The following is an 18873-nucleotide window of genomic DNA, read 5'->3' on the forward strand; positions in this document are numbered from 1 at the left end:
ACGATATAAACAAAATATTACCATGAAATATAGCCATATGGCATACCTAACTATGTTTCATGCAAAAGAACTAGTGATGTATAGAATTTCACCAAAATTTCAGCCTTGACGTATGCTTAACATCCGTTTCTACCATTTTCAATTAAACAATATCAAAATATTGCAAGTGTAAATGAAATATAACTAAAACATAAATATAAGCATTTAGCCCCCCGGTTTCGAAAATCGGCGATTTTGACTTCTTTTATTATACAATTATTTTCACAAAAACTGTAGAAGATTTTAACAGAAAAATTGCTCTAACGTATATGAAACAGATGTCCGCTCATGTGCCGCCTCTCCCCTAATCGATTGTTCAACCTTAGACACCGGTACTACAAGAATGATAAAGTGTCATATATGAAACCAAAATTCAAGCTTTTGTTCATGCATAAGTTAGCGTTTTTTTGAGGCATTCGTGTGTGTAGAAATCTGGTCGAATTTACAGTTTACCCTCTTTTTTCAGGTGAAAATTCAAGATTGTTCATTTTTGTCAAAAGTAAACGAATTGAACCAAATGTCTGTCATTGATTTTTTTTCACCAAAAGGAAAAAAAAGATTAGGTACATAATCTTAACATCAACTTTGTTTTCAACAATTTTAAGTGGTTGTTTGGATAATACAATTTTTTGAAAATATTTTCTCAATTCACTTTTAGTTGGTTGACTGCACGCAAAATAATCCACACGTCGGAGCTACGTGAAAAACTACTCAATTTTTGTCCAATTGATTTTCACGTAGCTTTGACTAACATAACATGTGGACGCACCAAAACTTACGTGAATTTCAATTGAGTTCGATGTGATGCGAACATGAAGTATGTACACGTAAAATAATTTTAGTTAGGTAACGAAATAAGTGTTGATTTAGTTAATGGATTTTTTTTCTATTGGTTGTAATTAATGAAATGAAAATTTTATTAGATGATAAAAATACATTCGATTTACGCTTTACTTTGGTTTCCAGAATCCTGAAAAAAAAATATATGTATCATCAATAACTAAAATATCTATAAATGATAAATAACTCACCATTTACGATACGTGCACTATACCCTCTGCCATTAGTTCCAGCACGCACGAAGCTTCTTCTTCTCGATGTGCCGGAAATTCTCTTATCGAACCACTTTTGGACCTCCGGAAGAATATACCTCTTTTTTTCTGCGGAAATCCAATTTGTATTGCTTTGACTTAACCTTTTCTATAAATCTAAATACAAGGGCGTGAAAATTTCAGCATCAATAACGTTGATAAGGCTCCGAATATAAAAGAATTTACAACCAAACGGTTGAGAAAATTCCTCAATGGATTTTAGGAGGTATTCCCTTAGACCAGGCATGTCAAACTCGTTTAAGTGTGCGGGCCGCTTCAAAAAAAAATTATGACGTAGAGGGCCGCAGCCAAAATCAGTTAGAAAACATAACATATTAGTTTCGCGAAGATTAGATACAATAAAATGGAATTTAGTTATAAGTAAAATTGGAATGAAATTTTGCGTTCAATTTTTATGTAAGCTTTTAATGTTTAAAGTTTATTTGTCACTGACACTTTCATTATTGATGATAAATTTTTATCAGATAATCTCGAACGATGAGGAGTTTTTGTAGCTTTCATTATGGAAAAAAACTGCTCACATAGATAGCTTCTTGCGAACATAGCAAGAATTCTGGCAACAAATTTCCGTAACTCAACGTAGCGTTCAGGCAAATAGCTGTTAAATTTTGGTAAAGGCACTTCAATGTGTTTCGCTTTTAATAAAGAATCGCACTGCAGCTCTATCAACTCTAGTTGCAAATTACTAGCAGCATTTTTAGGAGCAAACGAAAATGTAGATACAAACAACGAAAATTCTCGCTCGTATGTTAAAGTCACGAAAACGGCTTTTGAATGCATCTAGTAACGATTCTAGGTGAAGTACGTATTTACCAAGTGATGCATACTCATTTGATCTTTTCAGTTCTTGACACGTAGAGAAGTGCACAAGGTTTTGTTTGGAAATTTGGTTGATCCTGACCCGTAACTTCACTTGAAAGTTTTTTACATCATCACAAGCAGTTATGATATTTTTTTCTTTGAAGCTTAAAGTTCAAATCTTGTTGGTGGCCAGTGAGATAAACGTCAAATGCCAAATCCTGAACCTAGTCGTCTGCTTGAAAATGTTCAACAGGTTCATCTTTCATTTCCAAAAATAATATTATTTCCTCTCGTAGCAAAAACAATCTTTTTAATATTTTGTGGCAGGAAACCCAGCGTTCTTCTGTGTAGTAGGGAATTTTGTGAAAATTTAAGACGGGGCTACGCGGGCCGCATTGACTAAGGCCGAGGGCCGCATGCGGCCCGCAAACCCCCAGTTTGACGTGCCTGCCTTAGACTTTACGTGAAATTCATGAGGTTAAAAATAAGTTACTCCGGATTCAAGTAGAATCGATGGGATGTATCAAAAGCTTAGTCTACACGAAAAACACCGTAGAATTAATTTTCAAATTATTTTGGGTGTGGGCGAAAATTCATCATTTGTTGTTCAAATTAATGAATATATTTGTTTTGTTGTTGTTCCTAGATGAAATTGAAAAAACACGGGTTTGCATCTGAAAGTATTCTACATTTGTATTTGATTTTTTTTAACATCTCTGGAAAGTTTTTTTTCCTATTTTCATGCAAACAAAAAATAACATCATGTAACTAACAGAATTTGTTGCCGTGTCTTGAAAAGCTTAAAATAGTTTGTCTACATTCATTCGCCTAGATTTTGCACATATTCGAGATGTTACTTTGTTCAAAGCATGAAATAAGATGCAAAATTTTCAAGTAAATAAAGAGCCATATATAATCTCATTTCAGATTTTCCTGATTGAATTTATGTAAAAGATTGATTTTTAATGTAAATAAAATATCCTTAACCTTTAAACACTCTACAATTAATAACTATGTAAGTCGTCAGGGCAGGGTGCTATTTCTGGTCTTGGTACAATCAGTCATGAGAAGTTTAATCAGATTTTTTCAAATGAAATAATAGTTACTCTGTTTGCGACATTAAATACAACTCTTTCCTCTCAACTCGTATCACTTTGATGGCTTACATCAGGTTGTATCCAGGAAATAACCTTCCCATAAGATCATGGTTTTGACATATAGAATTAGATCGCTGAAGGCAAGACAAGTCTTACATTCCTGATACAAAGAAAATTCGCGACCTTTTGAGCCTGTCGAAAAGTGATCTGAAAACAGTCACAGACCTTTTAACAGGACATTGTCCATTCAATTATTACCTCAAAAAAATTGACAAACTCAGTAATGATTTGTGCCGATTCTATAAAACTATTTTATTAAGGACTAGCTGACCCGGTAAACTTCGTTTTACCTTCTAAAGCATAAATCGTAATAAATGTTAAATTTCATCTACACGTCCTTAACTGCATTGTTCTCGCCAATAGATTCTTATGGAAATCGTAACAAATAAAGTTTAATTTGTATTGGGACCCCCTATCATCAAAAGTGAGATCCTTGAAACTATTATACAAACCATCTCTGACCCAAAAAACCCTCGGATACCAAATTTCACTTCATTCCGACCGACCATTCATACGTGATGTTATGACAAAGAAAACGCCTCCATTTTTATATATAAGAAGATGTGAAGAAGAGATAACTTTGTATGGGGACCCCCCTTTCATAAAAAGTGAGATTCTTGAAAGTATTATACAAACCATCTCTGACCCAAAAAACCCTCGGATACCAAATTTCACTTCATTCCGACCGACCATTCATACGTGATGTTATCACAAAGAAAACGCCTCCATTTTTATATATAAGATTAATCACCGTAATTTATATTTGTAGATTTAATTGATCGGCCTAGCGGTGAAAAGTGATGTCCTTTTTAGTAGGGACTTCTAAAGATTATGAATTTTTTTTTTATATATAGGTGGATTGAAGGTTAGATGAAATGAAAGAGGTTGAAAATGAGCGGGTAGAATTTATTTAGAAACATAGCAAGCTTGTGGGGCGGACCACGCTTGGCCTACTAATGTGTGGTGGTAGATGCAACTTTATCTGTATCTACCGCTTCATAGTAGTAGGCCCGTGAGGAACAAAAATTTGATATGTGATGATATGCTTCTAAATAAATTCTACCCGCTCATTTTCAACCTCTTTCATTTCATCTAACCTTCTATCCACCTATATAAAAAAAAATAAAATAAAATAAAAAATCATAATCTTTAGATGTCCCTACTAAAAAGGACATCACTTTTCACCGCTAGGCCGATCAATTAAATCTACAGATTCTATAAAACTGAAGTAAAAACTGCAGAGTACTTTATATCTTATGACACGTCGACAAAAAGTTCTTGGTAAGCGAATCCTAACGTCCGATCATATTTGGAAGATGAAGGGCCAGTAAGGTGATGAGATTCATAAGAAACGCCATCCCAAACTGGAATTATGTTTCGATTTTGTCTACAACTGACATCTCAATTAATGATGACAGTACGACGTGATCAGACAAATATTAAATTGGGTTATTCTACAATAGATCAAATAAATTGGTCGCAGTGGATTTGCTCATACAATATAAAAGGTAAGTCTTTTAACAGTAGTATGATTTTGTCTTTGTAAAAAAATTTAAAATGATAAAAAAATCTACAAAAAAAATAAAATGTGTTAGACCCTCCGATGGATTATTTCAAATTTGGGCTCAAATGAAAGGGGAAAGTACCAGCTTTAGAATGGTGCCAATATAAGCGATGCAAATTTTCGATAAATAAAATTGTTCTATAAGAGACACCGTGTGTAGCTATCTTACTTTATCATAAATATGACGTAAAATGAATGAATTATAATCTAAAAAAGAAGCTGCCCATTCAAAAACTTCTATAAATAAGTGACTTCCAGCATTTCGGAATAGTTTTCCAAAATAGTTTTGTTATAGTTCAAGCTGAAGTAAGTTTTCCTGGATTTTTAAAAACTGAACAGAACAAGATTATTTATTTTATTTACATAGTATTCCGTCTCAAGACATAACTTGACGAACATAATTCCTAAAATTCACTCGGTTCATAGCAACCGTTCTCCAATTTCTCGGGCACCCCACGTTCGCCAGATCACGCTCCACTTGGTCTAACCACCTCGCTCGTTGCGCCCCCGCTCGTCTTGTTCCTACCGGATTCGTAGCGAACACCTGTTTTGCAGGACAGTCGTCCGGCATTCTCGCAACATGTCCAGCCCAGCGTATCCGGCCAGCTTTCACCACCTTCTGGATACTGGGTTCGCCGTAGAGTCGCGCGAGCTCGTGGTTCATCCTTCGCCTCCACACTCCGTTCTCCTGTACGCCGCCAAAGATGGTTCTTAACACTCGTCGCTCGAATACTCCGAGTGTACGCAGGTCCTCCTCGAGCAATATCCATGTCTCGTGCCCGTAGAGAACAACCGGTCTAATAAGCGTCATATACAGGTTACACTTCGTACGAGGGCAAAGTCTTCTCGACCGCAGTTGCTTGTGGAGTCCATAGTAGGCACGACTTCCGCTGATAATTCGCCTCCGGATCTCACGGCTGGTGTCATTGTCTGCGGTCACCAGTGAGCCGAGATAGACAAAGTCTTCGACTATCTCCAGCTCGTCGCCGTCGATCATGACCTTGTTATTACTGGACAAGCGGGTTCGGTCGGTCTCGGATCCGCAGGCCAGCATGTACTTCGTCTTGGACGTATTAATCATCAACCCAATCCTTCCTGCTTCGCGTTTCAGTTTGCGGTAGATCTCCTCCACCGCCGCAGATGATCTGCCAACTATATCAATGTCATCGGCAAAGCAGATAAGTTGACTGGATCTGTTGAAAATCGTGCCCCGCATTTCGCCCACCGCTCGTCGGATAACACCTTCTAGCGCCACGTTGGACATCATGCAGGATAGACCAACAAGAATGTTTATACCATTTTCGAAGTTTCAGCTCATCTCATCCGAGTCGAAAGCAAATCATGTCAATAGTACTGCTAGCTATCTGGTCTATCAAGATTCATCCTAATACCTTCGAATTTGATTTTTGGAAATATCAGGCTCAAATTATCCTACATTGCAATGATGCAGCATAAACTTTGACATCTTGAACGCAAAAAGCAGACTTTACCAAAGGATTTGAAAATAAAATTGCCAATTCCCATGGAACCATCACACAATCGCAAGAAACATAGGAAGTACTAGATGATTAACTAATTAGAATAATAGGTGTGTTCAACGAAACCCATCGTTCAACGAAATCAATTGAAATGGATTGACAGTTGATCAGCTGTTTTTCCAATTGACTTCGATCGACTTCTATTAGGCTGTTGATTGAACAGCCATTCACTAATACTAACGCACTGGCGCAGTGTTTTCAGATGTTATTTTCTTTATCAGCTTCGTTCAGAATTCAAAAAGGCGGTTTATACTCAAGGCAAAATGGCAATTCTTTCCCGTATACAAGCTGTCCGAAAAATTTCAGATTAGAAAATTTGTTGTTCGACTCGAACTATATTAGAATACATAAAAGGAATTTGTTTAGAATAATGAGCAATTTTTAGGGAAAAGAAAAGCATAAAAGCGAAAAATTGTTGCTACAGGAAAATAATTATTATTTTTAAAACATACAATCATGATATTATGAAATAAAATACAGTGGATCGATAAATTTTATATTTTATTTGACATTTTATCGTATTTCACAACATAGACCAAATTTCACTTCCTGTTTATTTACATAGTATAGTTGGTCACTTCCTATTTGATTATTATAATAATCCAAGACCGATTGACAGATTTATTGTGAAAATTAAGTCCTAACAGAAAAGCACAGAACAGCGACGCCACATCGACCGACAACTCTTTCAGCACCACGGACCAGCACGACTAGCACAGCACCACCGACTCAGGATACCTGGCACAACAATACCGACTCAGCATGACTGGCACAGCACCACAGACCCAGCATGTCTGACACCACCAGACCAGCGCGTCTAGCACAGCACCACCAATCCAGAATACCTGGCACAGCCATACCGACTCAGAATGACTGGCACAACACCACCGATCCAGCATGGCTGACATAGCACCACTGACTCCGCACGACTAGCACTACACCACCGACTCAGCACACGACAGAAAACACCGCACCGAGTGACACTGCTTTAATTTCTTCTAATATTTTTTTCACAACAAACCAAATCAGCTGTTTTTGACAGAAAACAACTGCCTTTGTGTTAGTGTAATAGAAATCGATAGAAACGAATCCTGCCTCCGAGCTTGATCGTTTTCGATTGGTTTCGATCGATTTCGATTGGCTTCAATGAACGTCAATTGGATTAGTTTCGACCAAAACATTGGCTGAGTGAACAACCATTTACCAATCGAAATCGATTGAAACCAATTTCAATTGGCTATTGAACGGGCCTAATATTGATTACAATAAAAGTAAAAGCTAGTTATTTCAATCGTTAAAAAAATAAATAATCGAAAAACATTTGCCTAAAACTGCATTTAATCTTGTCTTGGTTGGAAATGGAAAGAATATTAAAAAAAAAAAAAAGAACAATTGTTGGCCGTACTTTTAGGTATGAGATGTGCATTAAAGCTATTTACAAAATTTTGAAGCTTGCAATAACGTGTTCAAATGGTTTGACACTTACTTATGCGGCAGCATTCAGATAACATAAATACGAAATTTTTAAATTGCGACCCAGAGATGGGTCTTGACTCAAACATTCAGTCAGCGAAACTTTTTTTGTAGAGAAATGAATCCAACTTTGATGAAATTTCAGGGACTAGATAAGAGAAAATCGATGTTGAAAAACATGCGAAAAAAATTCGCCTTGTCTCCCGGTGAGACTTGAACCCACATCTTGCGCCTCTCCGGGGCCCATGTATTAACATTCTACTACAGGAGACCAACCTGGCGTATGAATATTATACTGGTTGAGTGTCGATGTCTATCGGAATGAAGGGAATAGTTCTCCCATGTGATCATAATCATTTTTCTTGGTCTATTTCTATTCCCATCATTTCATCTTACGGTAGTTGGAATCAAGTATGGACATTTTTAAGCACGGCAAGATTTGCATTGCCTTCTCATATCTGAATGTTTGAGTCAAGATCCATCTCTGGGTCGCAATTTAAAAATAGAAATAAGGCGGTGCCAAACACCGAAATTGGCTGGATATGCAAATACGGCAAACGCATAATTTCTCATCATAACTGACAACCCGTGCAGGATATGAGAAGGCAATGCAAATCTTGCCGTGCCTAAAAATGTCCAAACTTGATTCCAACTCCCGTAAGATGAAATGATGGGAATAGAAATAGACCAAGAAAAATGATTATGATCACATGGGAGAACTATTCCCTTCATTCCGATAGACATCGACACTCAACCAGTATAATATTCATACGCCAGGTTGGTCTCCTGTAGTAGAATGTTAATACATGGGCCCCGGAGAGGCGCAAGATGTGGGTTCAAGTCTCACCGGGAGACAAGGCGAATTTTTTTCGCATGTTTTTCAACATCGATTTTCTCTTATCTAGTCCCTGAAATTTCATCAAAGTTGGATTCATTTCTCTACAAAAAAAAAAAATAATAAATACGAAATTTCATATCAAATCTATTGTAAAACTCTGTTAGTGAACCTCAGGGATGTATGGCTGTGTCAATTTTGTTAACAATATACAGTTGCGTTCAAAAAAGAATGAAATCGCTTGAAGCTGCGCACCCACTTCCAACTTAGACAAGCTGCCATTTCTCTCTCGGTTGATATTTTTTTATGAAAATTTCACACAATCTAGTTCAACTATCCAACTAACGCTCTACAAAATTTGAAGTCTTTACAATGACGAGAAACAAAGATACAGCTGTTCCCGTAAAAAAGGGAAATTTGGAATTCTTTCACTAAATTTGCTGTATCTTTGACAATTTTCATTGAAAAATCTTGAAATTTAGTACAAAGATGTAAAAATGTTTGATCTAATGCCAGGCCAAGTTTCGTCAAAATCGATGAACGTGATCAAAAATGGTGCGGAGAAAAATATGAGGTTCATAATCGCCCAGCAGACGATTTCATTCTTTTTTGGACGGATGTTTGTATGGATAACATCTTAATCCATGTGTTCCTGTTTTTTTCTTCATCAAAATAAAAATTTATCACAAAGAATGTTATAAATTGATAGGAACTTCATTGTGTGAAATTTTCATAAAAAAATATCAACCGAGAGAGAAATGGCAGCTTGTCAAAGTTGGAAGTGGGTGCGCAGCTTCAAGCGATTTCATTCTTTTTTGAACGCAACTGTAGAATGATTCATAGGAGTTATGCGATTGTGTAATAAAACTATTTTCACAAACGATGCTATTTTATTTACTTCAGAACAAATGATTCTCAGCGCTTTGTCGCAATGCTCTTGTAAACGTTACTTAAAAATCCTGCAAAAAATAATTGATGAGTTTTGAACCAAAACCAAGCTGTTTAGAACCCAGGGTTCGAAAAATTCAAAAATTACCCCAAATCGACCCATTCTATTATCGCATTTCAACAATATAGTAACTCGAGCACTTAATTTTACTTCGGAAATTCGGATTTCCGATTTCCGAAATACTTCTGTGGAATGCGGATTAACCGTTCAGTTAGAATCTATGTTAAAAACAAGCATTTGCCGAAAGCACCTTCTGATAGCCCCTCGGAAGTCGATAAATCGTGAATGTCTCTTTCCATTGATGATGACAGGACATAGCTCTTCAATCATCTCTATAAGAAGAATTCAATGATGATCTACCATTATGTATGTGAAGCATTACATGCATCCCACTCACGCCCATGGAAGACCCATATACCAATTCACGCCTTACGGCATCTTGTGTCCTCGTCGTTGTATTCATACGCGCATTCGTCCGCGCCCCATGCTTCCTCAGTCAACTTCCAGCAACTGAACGTGCATCTTGGTGTCGCGCCCGTCAGCGGATAGAACGCAGAAGGAAACGTGAATCCTAACCGTGAAAGTAAGCTATGTGCGCCCTAGAGCATATCCTAGATAAGTGACAAATGCAGTTGTAGGATATTCCTTGAGGCAACCAGGACGCACAATTGGCGATCCTCCCAGGTTGTTCCTTTTTATTTGGGACAAAAAAAGTAAGTATGAACCAAAGGATTTTACTCAATTAAGATTGCCGCCATTTTGATGACGCTTAGTGAAAACGTTAGTTTACTTACTGGGCCGGAAATCGAAAAGGGTTTTTTTTGTTATTTGATCCATTTTCAATTAGCAAAGGTTAACAGGAGCTTATATCAATAAAAAAAAATGTGTAACTTTGTGGAAACATATAGCTGAACCTATTGTAAGCCCCCGGCTAAATGTTTAAATTTTCAGCAGCTGCCATTTTTAAGAGGATCATTTTTTAATCGATGTTGCGGCGCAGACTTCCGCTGAGTGAAAGACTTTAATTTGTTCTGACTTTTTAACCCTCTGATGATTATACTCAGTATTCCGGTGCGACGAAAACTTCCGTCTATGAGAATTCGTGATTGATAATCAGCAATTAGGCGCCGAGAAGACATTTGCCTAGCATGATAAGAATAAAGCTTCAAATAGCTGACGCGATGCAGACTTCCGTCAGTGAAAGTTCTTTTTGGCGCGATGCAGACTTCCGCCCGTCTTGATCTGAATTTTGCTTAAATTTCTGACGCGATGCAGACTTCCGTCAGTGTAAGTTTTCCTTTGGCGCGATGCAGACTTCCGCCTAGCTTGATTTGAGTATTGACTTAAATTTCTGACGCGATGCAGACTTCCGTCAGTGTTGGCCTTTGGTTGATGAACAGTAACTTGGCGCGATGCAGACTTCCGCCTAGCATGTTTGAATGTAGCTTCAAAAATCTGACGCGATGCAGACTTCCGTCAGTGTTGGCCTTTGGTTGATAAACAGTAACTTGGCGCGATGCAGACTTCCGCCTAGCATGTTTGAAAGTAGCTTCAAAAATCTGACGCGATGCAGACTTCCGTCAGTGTTGGCCTTTGGTTGATGAACAGTATCTTGGCGCGATGCAGACTTCCGCCTAGCATGTTTGAGTGTAGCTTAAAAAATTGACGCGATGCAGACTTCCGTCAGTGTTGGCCTTTGGTTGATAAACAGTAACTTGGCGCGATGCAGACTTCCGCCTAGCATGTTTGAAAGTAGCTTCAAAAATCTGACGCGATGCAGACTTCCGTCAGTGTTGGCCTTTGGTTGATTAACAGTGACTTGGCGCGATGCAGACTTCCGCCTAGCATGTTTGAATGTAGCTTCGAAAATCTGACGCGATGCAGATTTCCGTCAGTTTGGCCTTTGGATGATAAACAGTTGGATAACAAAAGTTTGGATGATAAACAGTGATCTGGCGCGATGCAGACCTCTGCCTGTCTTGATATGAATGTTGCTTAAAATTTCTGACGCATGCAGGCTTCCGTCAGTAAGAGCTCTTGGTTGGTGGCCTGATACTTGATACGATACGTGCTTCTGTTCGAGTATGGCCTGAACAATATCTGAGGAAATGTTGAGTGATTCCGCTCGATGATTTAATCGCTTATAACTACATTTCTTGTAAAGCTAATACTGGTTGATTGCTGTATATCTTGCTTGAATACAGTTGGATTCTGCTTTCGTGTTACATTCGATGTTGATCTAAAAACTGAAAGTTGCATTTGTTTCGAAAAGAGTTAATAATAATCGAATCAACAAAAAACATAGAAAGCCAGAGAAAAAAAATGAATTTGTGTCAACTCCAGCAATTGGGAACAGATCATCAAACAATATCAAATCTTGCTTATGTACATTAATTTTTGTTGAAAACATATAGGTTCCTACAAGAAGCGGTGCCTAAGGCCAGTTGAATCATGGGACTGGAGAGTTTAACACATCTTGGGAAGTGGGTTTAATGTAAGCAATGAGGTGTCGTGGTAATCGTAATTGAATTCATAATTGTCTGAAGTTCGCAACAAAGATATGATCAAGCTTGAGCGAGTACTTTGCCTTTAGAAGATAAACCTAACACGCATTAGAGGAGAAAAAATAAGTCTTTATTTGCCAAAAAACTAGCTACATTTATGAGTCATCCTTATCATGACAGCGAATGACTTACTTCTGATCTGAGAAGTACATCGTGGAGTCGAGCATGGCCTGACTTGCATCTGGCAAGGATACCTTATGGATGGGAATCTGAATTGGCTACGTTTTTGTGAAAAATATATATTTGCACACTGCATAGTGTCGAACAAAAAAAATTGAATCAACGATAATTGCGCTCAGCGAATATTTGAAATATGTTTGATAATTCAAAGAGATTTCTTAGTCAAACAGTTAAATAAGCAGTACTTGCCGTTAAGCGACATAAACACATTCCGTGTTGCCTAAATGAATGATTAAAACACAGATACACATTCCTACCTAACAACCCATATGAATATTGTGAACAATCCGCCCAAGATTGACGAGTGTTCCGGATATAATCTTATATTATAGTCTTCATGCAATAAGTTGCTAAGGAAAATATCACGTGTGATGATGAACGTTTACGGTTGTTTGGTCGGAATTTTGAAAGTTAAGCTTTGTTATATTTACAGCTATTTCCTTTTCCCATATCGTTAAAGATGGTTTTGATTTGCTGATAATCTTCTCGAACGCTGCCGTATAATCCTTCGTTACTGCTCTCACTCCCTTCCTAATCAGAACTATTGATGTCATAATTCTCTGTAATTCCAAATCCAAGCAGGAAGACTCCAATCTCGTCATATTTGTATTTTTCTGCAGCTTACAGCTCTCAATAGATCATGATCCTATCAATTTGGATGTGTCTTCAAATCACTTCGCGCAGTTACTAATTTTCGAGGTAAGAATCCAAACAATGGCACATACACAGGAGTCTCTAAATGAGAATAAATTGTGGTGCAGAAATCACGCTTTGGTATTCTGAATGTGACAGGGTCTTCTTTATGTTTCCACTCAATGCTGTGACCGGGAAACGCAGATTTATGTTTCCTAGCATTACACTGGACGAGCTCCTGGAAAGTCCAGATATCGTTACGAAGGGAAAACACTGGTCATCTTCTTTAATTTGTAGACCGGCAAGACAAAGGATGTATCGGGTAGATTTGTGTAGGTCTCTTTGAGAGTGCTTGACCGACCTGAACAGGTTTCCGCATCATAGTTGTTCAGATTTTAATGTGTTATCGCGGGAGCCACTTTTTCGTCGAAAATGATTTCGGGAGAACACGACCGTTTCCTCGCCCGTGCCTTGATCTCCGTAAAAAAAAGCTTAGTACTGGGACGATGGTATGCTGTAACCTGACAGGAAGACTTCAATTTCATCGCGTTCTTATTGTTAGCCGGCGTATTTAACATCGGTGTTGTTATCGATTATACCGCTCCACTCGGTTGTTTTCTTTTCCGAAGTGCAGAATGAATCATTAAACACAATCCTTAGAGACAGCAATTTGTTTGCCTTTTTCGGGAGTATAACTGCGGCGCACCGTGTCGAATGACAAACGGCGAACGGTCCCTGAAGAACGATCTGCTTGTGCCTTCTGTAAAAGAAACGGTTTTCGCGACAAAAAATTTCGTTTAGAAGGACCTTAAACATTTACCTGGTTGTTTTTCTCGGTTTGATTAATAAAGGCGATCCTCGGCCACGGTGTGGTACGCTGAGTACCTAATAGAATTCGAGTATTTCTTTTCTCGGTTATTTTTAAAACTCGATGGCTTGGCAAGCTGGACCAACGCTGGCCCTAGCGGTCCCACAACAGGGACAACTTCAAGGAAAAAAAACTCGACGCCTTTGTTTTTATCTCTTTGTTTACTTTTCTGCGCACGCTTAAAGCGATTCAATCAGGTAAAGATAATTATAAGGCATAAAGTCACAAAGTGTCAACGGGACTGAATCAGCCAACCTGTATACATAATTCAGGTGGCGATGTAAATCCCGTGCTAAGAGTTAGTCAAAGTTTGTTTAAACATCATAACCATGATAATTCGTGACGTCAGTTGCATTTTCAAAGAAACAATTAACAGTGAAAACTAGAGAAAAATTATTGCTAACTGCTGTTTACGATTCCCGCTAGGGATACATAAACGTTCTGGCTAGCGATCCTTTAGTAAACAAAAAGACAAAAAGTCACGATTGGAATTTTAGATTTTCTGTCGGTGTCATTCTAATCGAGCAAAACCAAGCGGTTTTAAAGGCAGCCCTACAGCGTAGTTGCATGTAGTCTCTTTAATCCTGGCAAGTGACGCAGGCTTTGTTTATCTTTTAACGTTTTGAATAACGAGTTCTTGAATAGTGTGCGTGTTTGTTCGTTACCTTTTTTGTACCGCATTGAGAATCAGCATGGACAGAAAAGTGAAATGATTCACATTTGAAAGCGTTGTAAAATAAATGTTTAAAACATTGTTATGCCGTCATGTTTTTATTATTATCTAAGCTTTCGATTGAATGAAACAAGAACACAAAAATCATGTTGACGAATGAACAACTCATCTTTGAGAAAATTTCACAAGGAAATCTGTAAATTTGAATGTGACTCCGGAAGCTTCGATGCATGAATTTTCTTTTAAAAGGAGAAAATATGAAAGAACACTACAAAATTTCATATTTAATTTTTTTAGAGTGGAAGGAGGATGTGGAATGCGGATTAACCGTTCAGTTAGAATCTATGTTAAAAACAAGCATTTGCCGAAAGCACCTTCTGATAGCCCCTCGGAAGTCGATAAATCGTGAATGTCTCTTTCCATTGATGATGACAGGACATAGCTCTTCAATCATCTCTATAAGAAGAATTCAATGATGATCTACCATTATGTATGTGAAGCATTACATGCATCCCACTCACGCCCATGGAAGACCCATATACCAATTCACGCCTTACGGCATCTTGTGTCCTCGTCGTTGTATTCATACGCGCATTCGTCCGCGCCCCATGCTTCCTCAGTCAACTTCCAGCAACTGAACGTGCATCTTGGTGTCGCGCCCGTCAGCGGATAGAACGCAGAAGGAAACGTGAATCCTAACCGTGAAAGTAAGCTATGTGCGCCCTAGAGCATATCCTAGATAAGTGACAAATGCAGTTGTAGGATATTCCTTGAGGCAACCAGGACGCACAACTTCCTACAAAGAAAAGTGAAGTACTAGATTGTCGGAAGTCGGAAGTTACAATCCAATGTAACAAAATGAATCAATCGAACGTTTAATCACGAAATACCAAGTATTTTAATTGAGTATTCCATTCATTTTGAGTCACACATTGACGCTCAACACACATGCGATTTTTAACTAGTTGTAATAAACATAATAATTTAAGTCAACCTACAAATCGTCATAACTTTTCTATTATAACTCAACTCGAAACTCGCGAAGTGGTCTTCGATTGAAATATAATTTTAAATTAAATTTTTGCCTTACTATGTAAAACTGTTGAAATCTGTTAGGCCCACATTTTTTTATCTACGCTATCGTGTTTATTGAATGAGGAATCAAAATATCTCTTCTTAAATTCAACAGGTGGCTGCATGTTGCACGTGTGCGTTTCTGGTGCCCTCTATCGTCCGGTGGACGAATGCAACGGCGCCAAAAAGACGGCTCTACCCAAAGAACCTGCCGCGAGGTCCGATTTCAAGGAAAATCTAGGGCACCTCAGTTCCTCCGAGGACCACCTGACCCGGCGCTGTCTCGAAGATCTGTTCCTGGACGATGCGGTGCGGGCAGCCGACAAAACCCGAAACAGTCTCAACCTAGACGGAAAATTTGGTAAGCTTGAGAAGTTCCATCAGCGTCCGCTCTGGAGCAGACTCATCACCGGCTAGGCCCTTGGACGGAATGCTTTTCGATTCCGACCAAAGACTGTCAGCTTTGGATGTCTGTTCTATCTAGTGTTACCATTTCTAGACAACCAACCCAAAAAACGATGAGGAATTTAGGCATCCGGTTTAAACTCAGAAGTCAAAATTAATTGGCATGTATCTAGAACATCAAAAGGCGTTTGGAAAATACAGGTTTAGCTTAGATCCGTGGCTTGGATTAGACAATCTAGTGCTTACTGTCCTTAAGTTTGATTCGTTAGTTAAGCTGTTAGAAGAGTGCGTTAGCAAATTGTCTGTAGATATAAACAGGATCAACGCCATTTAGAGCACGTGCTGTACCCGGTTTAAGAAAATAGCTTATTTTGTTCAGTCTTGTATATTTTTAAGTTCGAAAGCATCCGCGCGTTCCGTTAGGGGGGTTGAGGTCTGCACTCCGTGGGTCTGTAAATACAGTAGCTTCCAGCATAGGTGCTAGCTTAACTCGAGATAGATCTTCCGCGTCTGGCTTTCGGTTACTCAGTCATCCCTCCTCATAATAGGTAGGACATCTTGAGGGCCAAGCTAACATTACAGCATTCCATTCAAACAAACCGTTTCGCACAAACAAAGGGTGTTAACACATCTGCTTTCCCTCCTGTTCTAAAGTGAATAAAAATTTGCTTATAATTTTTCTAGATTTTTTGCAGATCATGAAATATGTCAGCTGTTCAGTTATGTTCAGTGAAAACATACTCTCTCACACTCTTGAAATCGTGAAAACGATCTGCCGAAAGTGCAACGCAAAGTATTCGCGAGTCAGCCTGGCTGGCGGGTGAATTGAACCATGTAATTACCAAAAAAGTATACTCCTTCTTTTTGCATCCCTTGGGTTTTTTTATTTTTTTATTGTTCATTTCATACGACTAAACTTTGTACAACCACAGACTCCATGACCATGACAATTCAAATTATAACAATCAAGTTCCACAGCATGACTATAAAAACGCAGAATTAATTTTTAAAGAAACATTAATTTTCATTACAATGAAACTACTTTATTTTATGTATTCATACACAGAGCGCTTATAATAATGAAATGTTACCTAATGTTACATATATTGCTACGTAGGAACTTTTTGACTCAGTATAGACGTTTTTTTATGGTGTTGTTTCATGATTTTCATTTCTACATAGCATTACTTCTTTGTACAAGCTAGAAGCAGTTATCATCATCATCAAATTATATTAAAAAGAACTTTTCAGTAACAGTTCTTTCTTCTTTCAACCGTTGGGAAAAAGTGGTAGAAATTTTGACATTTTGAAAATTTTAACATGCAAATATGTTTTCAAGATCTTTGGGCGTTGTATTTTTTTACAGCACTGTTTCTATTTCAGCCGTATGTGATAGAAATATTGCTATTTTTGCATCACAGCATGCGAAACTACAACACGTGTTATGAAAAAACTTGAAGGCTACAGATCTTGAAAATGTTGTTACATGGCAAAATTTTCAAAATGTGCAAAAAGTGACAAACTTTCTACCACTTTTTCCCAACACCAGTGAACTTGCTCTAAGGGCGCATAAAAAAGGTTGTCACGTTGCATACCCTGAACTTGAAAAAAATTACGATTAAAGTGACGGCTGCTATATTGAATATACCAAATATTATCAATTCGTATATAATTTCGAATTACATCGCTGCTGCTGGCTAGCTGTAAAATATTAGATATCTCGCGCTCCATGGCGACCGTCATTTTTTTCAATAAGTTTCAATGTGTTCCTTTCAACTCCTAGATAAACATTTTTCAAAAGGAGTAGTTTTTATACAGTGTAGAAAAGTAAAAATCAAGTTTTTTTGTTTCCAAAATTTGGAATCAATTGCGCCTGTTCATAAATATTATCTTAAAAAAAAACAAATTTTCACTTATTATTATCAAAACGAGCTAAATAAATAATAATTAGAGATATAAGGTACCCTACCAACTTGATTCAGTTTCAGACTTTTTTGATGTTTGAGCTTTTTTCAATGTATTTTTGAAAGACAACTCAACCCATTGACCTTGATATTGAGAAAAGCTAGGAAACATACTATTACAGTTCTTTTTTAGTTTATTTAATTTATCATTAAAAATATGACAAACATGAAACAAACTGCACTGAAACATATAATTCAATTTCAATGGTTTATTTGTAACTCGTACTTTTGTCAATGCAGAAAATAATCTTCTTCTCCTTCTTTCTTTTGCTGATTGTTTTTCCTCAGTCAGCGGGGTATTATGGCACAGCTTTGTTTGCTATATTGCCACAGAAAATAATCTTAGATAATCGAAAAAACACGTGCGATATCAACACCATCGCCTACTTTCTCAATAATGAAAATTTTAAAGTATTTATGTATTTATACAAAGCAAATCAAGCATTGATTGCTTCGATATACCTGTAGGTGAATTCACCGTAAACATTAGTTTTGATATTAATGCAACTAACCTAGAGGAATTTTGGACTCCATACTTAATTTCAAAATAAATATTAATATGTTTTAGAAATTTTTGAGCGGCTTTATCGGTGAGTATTATAGAATTGAAATGATAGATGGATAGACCATAGGAAGAAAGTTACTAAGGTGTTGAAAAAAGCGAGGCACATTTTTAATAGAAGCACAACATACTGAAATTTTTGTCCCTCACCAAATAAACTGTATCGGAGAAGAAGTACCAAATAGATCTGCCACTTCGTTCTGCGATGCAGTTGATTATGGATGTTTCGACCGCCATGTTCGGCACATGTCATGTGTTTCCGTCATTGCGGTTCTGAATTTAGTTGAAATCTAATTTTAAATTGTGCCTGCAAATAAAATTAAATTTAATAATTTTCAAAAAAAAAACATTCATTTCTGGAAGGTGTAGCCGGGTCTGCTAGTAAAATATAAAAATTTTAGGGTTATCCCCCTTATTCTGCGCCGCGCGTGAGGTGACGATTGTCAAGACGAGTCGGAGTCACGTGAGTCTTGTCACTTTAT

The 18873-nt window shown here is 37.6% G+C and overlaps 1 protein-coding gene across 2 annotated transcripts in view; it reads left to right on the top strand.

Moving 5' to 3' along the window:
- LOC129748152 (uncharacterized) overlaps nt 1–18873 on the top strand; it is a 98505-nt gene that overhangs the window by 52990 nt on the left and 26642 nt on the right. For both annotated transcript variants that reach the window (XM_055742658.1, XM_055742657.1), the window contains exon 5: nt 15576–15821. In XM_055742658.1, the coding sequence (XP_055598633.1) occupies nt 15576–15821 (246 nt within the window). The remainder of the gene's footprint in view (nt 1–15575; nt 15822–18873) is intronic.

This window comes from Uranotaenia lowii, chromosome 2, assembly GCF_029784155.1.
Source record: "Uranotaenia lowii strain MFRU-FL chromosome 2, ASM2978415v1, whole genome shotgun sequence".
Lineage (NCBI taxonomy): Eukaryota > Metazoa > Arthropoda > Insecta > Diptera > Culicidae > Uranotaenia > Uranotaenia lowii.